The 8,048-nt window shown below is 34.1% G+C and overlaps 1 protein-coding gene across 1 annotated transcript; it reads right to left on the bottom strand.

Annotated features, from left to right (window-relative positions):
* Positions 1 to 788: 788 nt before the first annotated feature.
* LOC137638450 (rhodopsin-like) lies at positions 789 to 4,144 on the bottom strand. The gene is made up of 2 exons (XM_068370520.1): positions 4,044 to 4,144; positions 789 to 1,984 (listed from the first exon to the last, which is right to left on the bottom strand). The coding sequence occupies exon 2, from the start codon at positions 1,982 to 1,984 to the stop codon at positions 851 to 853; it is 1,134 nt and encodes a 377-aa protein (XP_068226621.1). The 5' UTR covers positions 4,044 to 4,144; the 3' UTR covers positions 789 to 850.
* Between the last annotated feature and the right edge of the window lie 3,904 nt (positions 4,145 to 8,048).

Genomic DNA, 8,048 nt, shown 5'->3' with positions numbered 1-8,048 from the left:
ATCCTGCTATTCGATAACTAATATAAAAGATTTCTGTTTCCTTCAAGATTTTTTATAATAAGAAAACCCAATATATCTCTAAGTTCATTTCATGTTCTTTAAAGCAAAATATATGCCCCTTTTTTTAAATCTATATGGGATGCCTCAGATATTCTAATTTCACCAAATTATATTATATGCAAATTTATTCTATTCAATTTCTTAGTAACACAGCAAGGTCTTCTTCCCCAGACAGGGTCCTTACATTGTTGATGCAAGGTTCTGTTTACATATATATTCATAAGCACAGTATATATATATATATATATATATATATATATATATATATATATATATATATATATATATATATACATATATATATATATATATATATATATATATATATATATATTGTGGTTGTAGTTTCAATTTCTTTTAAAAAATCTTTCCGAATATCAAAGAGAAAAGTCGATTATTGCATACAGGTAGACAATTAGCATAATATACATAAGAATAACTGGAATAGTCTGAACAAATGACATAATATTTCTACGGTTTTCATTATACTTTTTTTCCGAGTAAATTAGTATATCAGTCAGCTTGTATTCTTATTATATGAAATATTTTACTCTCAAGTTTGAGTAAACATCAAAAGTCAGATAAGGAAAATCAAACAGATGTTTTGATTCTTTCTTAATGCCAAGGATTTATTAAGGTATTCATGAAAAGAAAAACAATAAAATCTGGATATCTAAATCGATCGTTGCCATCCTTTTGGCTTCGGAAATGGGACAATGAGTTGTTTTTCGTCGTCTTATCATATATAAAGCAGTTCAATGCTTCTTAATGGCGCATTTCCTGGAGATTTCTATTCCTTTTCATTGGTAGATGCAACTGTCGTGGCATCAGAGGCGTTGCTGGCATCCTCATCTCTTTCAGTAGTGCATGAGAGGCATGGAATCTTCTTTTCCATAGCGGCTCTGTATTTGGGATGACTGATTGCATAAACAATAGGGTTGTACACTGCATTGGCCTTAGCAAAGACTGAACCCCAAATGGAAAACAGAGGAGTTACCATAGGCTTGTATAGAAGACCTGCCATATTGATGACAAAGTAAGGAGTCCAGGCAATAAACCATAGGGACACAGTCGTTAGGGCAACCTTAGCAAGACGGCATTCGCTTGAAGTCTTTTTAGCTTCTGGGTCATTTCTCAGGGACTTTACACCCATTTTTTTAGCTTGTTCCCGCATTTGTTTTTCATGGTTGAAAACAGCTTTCATGATGAATGTATAGCAAAAGATAATCAAGAATAGAGGAAGGATGTAGCAATCTGCGGCATAAAGATACAGGTATACTTGACTATAAATATCTTCAGAGAGGTAATCAGTACCGCAGGCGGTCATGTTGCCTTCAGGAACATACCTACATAAGCCAAAGAGAGGAAGAACACCCCAGAATAATGTTTGTGCCCATACAATGAAAATTCGCAGTAAAGCGCCATTGACAGTCAAGGGCTGTCCTGAAAGACCCTTGACGATGACATTGTAACGATCCAAAGTGATAAAGACCATCGACCAAATAGAGGCAGTTCCGAAGACTGAACCCAACATTCCATATATGTGGCAGGCGACATCGCTGAAAGCCCACGTCTGGTAATAGCAGTTGACTAGAATTGGTGGGCACATGCAAAACATCATTCCAAAGTCGGATAGAGCCAAATTCACGACGTACATATTAGCAGGAGATCGGAGAGACTTGGTGCACATGAAGACCCAGATGACAACGAAGTTACCACCAATGGCAAGGGAGCCCATGACGACCATCCAAAATGCGATCAGATTATACCAAAGAGGGTTCATAGGAGGAAACTGGTACCAGTGGGTATCAACCATATAAAGGAGGTCATGGGGCACCGTGTCAACTACAGTGTAGTTCCCGTAGGGGTTTGTTGAGGGCATACCGCTACTGGCCATGTTAGTAGGATCCTCCCAGTATCCCATCTGCAATAAAACAGAAAAAAAACCAGGATGAAATTTGATAAAAATTAGTATTAGCAAAAAAAAAAAAAAAATGAGAAAGAGTCAAAGATAATTTTCAAATTTGGATATGTAAAAATTACATATTAGGCGTTGCATATAACATTTTCGGATGACCATAGTTTGTAATTAAATATATTCAGTATCCAAAAAGAAAAATGTGTGGAATGTAAGACAATATGTCTATAAGTTGGTTTAGATAATGATATCTAACTGCTGTATCTACGTTTAAATAATGTTGTACATCAATTTACTGCCTTGTGGTCAGCATCACCGCCCCACCCCCCAGTAAAAGACGTTTACCCTAACGTAAAATGTTCCAAACTCAGGTGTAATCAATCGAGCAGTCTCATAAGTCATCAAAGATGGCAATTCAAGGCTTTTCTTTCTACTTGTGAATATTTCAAATTTGTACAATCAGTAACAAATGGAAGAAAATACAATTTTTTATTTTGATACAGATTCTGAGACTTCTTCGCGACACTATTGTAGCAGACGAGCTTCAAGATTTTAACCCTTTTACAGGAAAACATTCCTTTCAGATATATTAAGCAGTAATAGCTTTCTATTTGCAAGAAAATAAAAATTCAAAATATATTTGGCTCTTTCCTGATCACAATTTATATAAGTGAAGATTGAATATTTTTAGCTACGACTACTCTGAAAATGAAAAGCGCACAACCAAAATAAAATGAACAATACTTGGGAGTTCAGTATGAACAATATGGGACTGTAATGAAAGTATTTTCGCTTTTTAATGGTTTAAAGGTTGAGCATGAATGAGAGGGGCAAGGGACAGGACAATGTCCTAGAGATTGGGCATACAGTGTATACATATAATGATCAACACCTAAAACCCTCTTCATCAACCTAAGATCAGGAGGGCCAGGCAATGGCTGTTGAAGATTCATGGAGTAGACCAGTTGGGTCACCCAACCCGATCACCATCCCCCCACACCTAGCTTAAAAAGATTGTGATGCTGCACACACAAGAAACCATCACACTCGAGCGGGTCTCAAACTGTCGTCCAATAGATGGTCAAACAGGAACATTCCCAATGAGTTACCACAACCCTTTAAAATAGTCAACTATTTCAAAATTACAATGACCGATGAACATCGAATATTAGAATCATGCTTGGACTACAGCGGTCAAAGATTGTAAGTAAGTAAGCAAAAAGTTATGTACATTTCATTACTCCATGACTTCCTTGTAAACGTGAAAATCATTTGGCTATCAGGAAAATAATCTAAGGATCATCAAAGTTATGAGGAAATACTTTTGAGAATGCAGCGCCTCTGTGTACGCCATGCAAGTCTTACGTGGATTATCAATTGAATTCAAAGCCTCAAGTTTAGGATTCTTGAGAGATAAATCACCTTTTTTTTATATTGAACAACCAAAGCACTGAAACATTGATGTTATACATTGCACAATAGATAAGCAAAGATAAATTTGATAGGAATTCTTTGGAAACAGAAAAAAATAACAAACAATGTATACACACACACACACACACACATATATATATATATATATATATATATACATATATATATATATATATATATATATATATATACATATATATGTATACATATATATATACAAACACAAATACACACAAACACACCCATATATATATATATATATATATATATATATATATATATATATATATATATATATATACACACACACATATATATATATATACACACATATATATATATATAATATATATATTTATGTTAAATATAAAGATATAAATGATATACATATAAATATATATATATATATATATATATATATATATATATATATATATATATATATATATATATACGTCTATATATATGTATATATATAAACACTGAATAGTGTTTTTTTTATTATGAAATATGTTGAACAAAGCAGAATTATGTTAAAAAGGTGGAGAAATAGAGGTAAAAGATAGACTGAAGAACTTAACAAATTCTAGCCTCTTTTCACCCTAAACTCCATTTCACGCTCTCTCCTTACCTTGATGAAGAGTTACGATGAATCGGTAGAACACGTAGCAGTTGCACGAACGACAGATCACTTGTCTGTTCGAGATGCTGCCAGGGCTGTGAGTGGCTTCCTCAGCGACCAAGCACCTTATATACTCCGCAGATCACTTCACCCTTAACCGGAAAATTAGCAAAGAAGCTCAAGGAATACACGGAAATATGCCAAGACTTTCCTAAGTTGCTCCCTAATACATGAGAAAATAACAATCGTATTTCGGAAAAAAAATTGCAGATGAATAAATGTATAAAAGACCGTCCAAATATTCATGCACACAAACACTCTCACATGCATATGCTGTATATCTTCTTTCCCTTTATTATTATTGTTATTATTATTATTATTATTATTATTATTATTATTATTATTATTATTATTATTATTATTATTTTTACTTGTTAAGCTACAACCCTAGTTGGAAAAGCACGACGCTATAAGCCTAGGGGGTCCAACATTTCTGATCGACATCAGAGCGGAAAATATTGAAAACTTCGGACCAAGGTCCCCAAGATTATTTAATTAATAGTTCAGTAACATGCATCTATTTTTGTATGTTGTATACTTTCGTCACAATATTGTGTATTTTCCCATAACGAATTCTCTTCTGCCACTGTTGTTTGTGCTACTGTATGTGTCATTAAATCACATACACTATGAAAGTAATAATAACACCACACGAAATTAAACATGTCAAATATATTACAAAAACTAGTCAATGTCATATTAGAGGTAATGATACTTGAAATGCCAGAATAAAAAAAATACAAATAATTAAAGGAAGTAAATAAATAATGCAAGCAACAATAAAAAACTTATGAAATGAATATCTTGAGTATATTTCGGGAAATAGTCAATACACAAGAGTTCGTTCAAATTAAAACGAAGGTTGGGCCAAATATCGGCCTTTTGTCAATAGTCGTCGTCTCCTATTAAATTAAAAGATATTATTTCATTCAGATTGGCTCTAATGCCCATCAAGGCGGTCATCAAAAGATCCTACAAAATTCTTCAATTCTTTGACAAAATAATCAGAAAACCTCAAACCCATTAACAGTATACAGTAGACTGATTATTATCCAGTAGTTCAACCCTTTTCCTCCACCTCACTATAAGCATTTAATGGTTTGACACGCTGGTGCGAAGAGATTAAGTTCTTTGACAGATAATCAGAAAGAATAAAGTCTTTGCCAGTAAAGAAAGATTATATCTAGGTTATTTTTCTCCAAGGTTAATTTTACTACTGAGAGAGAGAGAGAGAGAGAGAGAGAGAGAGAGAGAGAGAGAGAGAGAGAGAGAGAGAGAGAGTTTTATTCTTTATTCTTTGCCGTATAACATGAAGTTTTAGAAGATTTTGCTTTAATCATACCTAAAAATTAAAGAAATGTACAACTGAGAATTATTTAGCCAAAATTGTTCATAGTAACCATTTCAGCTTGTATGTTGAGACCAGATATTTATTTAAAAGGAAATTAGAATTTGTTGCTACAACTATAACAACTAAAAACATCACATGCTGTATGTTAAACTATGTTGGGTATGACGGGTTGGCCCCAAAGTTCGACCATATATTGACGTACCTATTCACAAGTCAAACCAGCTGCTAACAGGAACATGCGTATGTTAAACATAAACACAAACGTACTTACAAAAGACGGGCGTTGCAATGGTTCCCGGCAGACGTACGTCTACCTCATACGGCCTATAGGCCTACTCTCCTCGACAGAGCAAAAAAGAGGCAATTTTGGCTTACGGGAGCAAACAGGAGCAAGATACATGAATATGTGATCTCAGCATAATTCTTTGCCTCTCACTCGATCCCCAACCACAACACCGCCCTAACAGGTTCCTACAAAGCCTTCCTCACTCCTTCTCATAGTCCATTCTCAAAACATGCCCACACCATCTCAGTCGTGATACTCTTGTCATCTCCGTGATCCTAACTATTCCTGCCATTCTTCTTATTTCATCATTTTTCAAATTATCAATCAGTGATATTCCCATAAACAACCTCATCATTCTCATTTCTGTTTTTTTCAAGCCTACGTTTCCGAACCAAACATTAACACCGTCAGGTACAGAGGTCCATTGCAGTCAATTGGGTGACCAAGGGTCATTGGTAGCGTATAAAAGCCCCGTTATTCAGAATTTTATTCATACGTGGTAGCATTTTAGAATCAATAGATTTCATGCTCAAAATCATCATCGAATACACACCCTGTCAAATTCTCCAAATCAGCGGTCACCAACCTTCCCAACTTCATGGATCCCTAAATGCATAATTCTAAATTTGGCGGAACATCAGCAAGAGTTTTTAAAGAAAGAAGGTAAATATACTTATATAACTAGAACGGGCACTCGGTAGACCCCATACCTTCACCACCGCAACTTTTGTCTCGAAAAAACCCTGATGATGATGTGGGTATTTGATCCCAAAACAATCATAAGATAGGCAATTGAACTGAGCATATTTGCCACTAGTTTCATGCAAATCAGATAAAAGTTGGCCACGATATGGCAAAAAGATGTTTTTCACCTTTTTGTTACCTTTGCATTATCTTTTAACCCAATCACTCCCTAAATAAAATCAAATTGTCCTTAGATCATGACCAAGCATTACACCAAATTTCATGAGATTCAGTTAAATAGTTTTTGAGTTATGCGAAGCACAAACACACAGACAGACATACAAACAAATAAATACACAAACAAGGGTAATGGCATCACTATATCATGTTGTATATCACAAGATAGGCAATTGAGATCTGCACATTTTGGCACTAGTTTTACGAAAATCTGATAAAAATTGACCACGATGTAGTAAAAAGACATTTTTTACCTTTTCGAGACTTTCACCACGACCTTTGAACCCAATCACTCCAAAATCTACGTGAATTGTCCTTGGATCATGACCAGTCTTTCCACCAAATTTTATGAGATTAGGTCAAAAAGTTTTTGAGCTTCGTGATTCGTTTTTTACCATTTCGTGACATCGACCTTGACTTTTGACTCAATCACTCCCTAAATATCATCAAAATGTCCTTCGATCATGGCAATCATCCCACAGCATTTTATGAGATTCGGTCAAATAGTTTTCGAATTATGCAAATCACAACCACGAACACAGACATACAAACGTACACCTCTCAAAATATAACCTTCGCCGCAAAGAAGTTGGCGAAGGTAATAACAAACAGAGAACTCTTGATGTATTAATATTAAATGCAAGTATTTCATATAAAGTTCAAGATTAATTATTAAAAAAAATTACAATTTCAAGTTTATTACACAATTTTAGTGAGATATTTACAAATTCTTATTTGAAGTAAGCTTCAATTATGTTAGTGCAAAATTTTATGTAATTCCGAGATCGGTAGCGAGTCTTAATTGCTGTGACAGATATGAATATCTTTTCACATAAATATGTTGTTAAAATTTGATAAAAATTCCTTGGCTTTCACTGAGTAAAGAGTTTTCACATTTTATGGAGAGCCAAAAAATGAGGTCTTGATAAGGATGACTGGAATTTAGATTTTTTAAACTATAATAGTTCGATGAGTATTTCTTTTTCATTCACGCTTAAATGTTTAATGTTATTTTTAATGGTTGCTAGAAACGAAAATATCATCCGCAAATTGCCATCCCTGGGATCTTCTTCCTTTGTGTCACAACAACCCAAAAATATGTCAATGGCTGTAAGTGCTGATGAATGAAGTGCTATCACACAAGAATCCTTCAATAATGATGTCTTCAGCAACCATTCTTTTAAAGCACCTACTTTGTTTTGCACATTTTAATGCATTCTTTGAAAATATTATGCGGTTTCATTAGTCTGAGTGTTTTGATTGTAAAGGACTTTCAGAACACACAATAACAGGATCTTGAATAAATCCAAGTTTCATCATTTCTTTTCAACTCCATTTCAAATGTTTTTTCTAAAGGTGCTTGACAAGGACTGTGGATGCTCTGATTCATTGATTA

Source organism: Palaemon carinicauda, chromosome 3 (genome assembly GCF_036898095.1).
Source record: "Palaemon carinicauda isolate YSFRI2023 chromosome 3, ASM3689809v2, whole genome shotgun sequence".
Classification (NCBI taxonomy): Eukaryota; Metazoa; Arthropoda; class Malacostraca; order Decapoda; family Palaemonidae; genus Palaemon; species Palaemon carinicauda.
The sequence above is the reverse complement of the archived record's forward strand: the minus strand, read 5'-3'. Positions and strand labels throughout refer to the sequence as shown.

What these genes read in the sequence shown, in the direction of transcription:
- LOC137638450 (XM_068370520.1), bottom strand. Translation starts at nt 1,984, where the DNA reads ATGGGATACTGGGAGGATCCTACTAACATGGCCAGTAGCGGTATGCCC.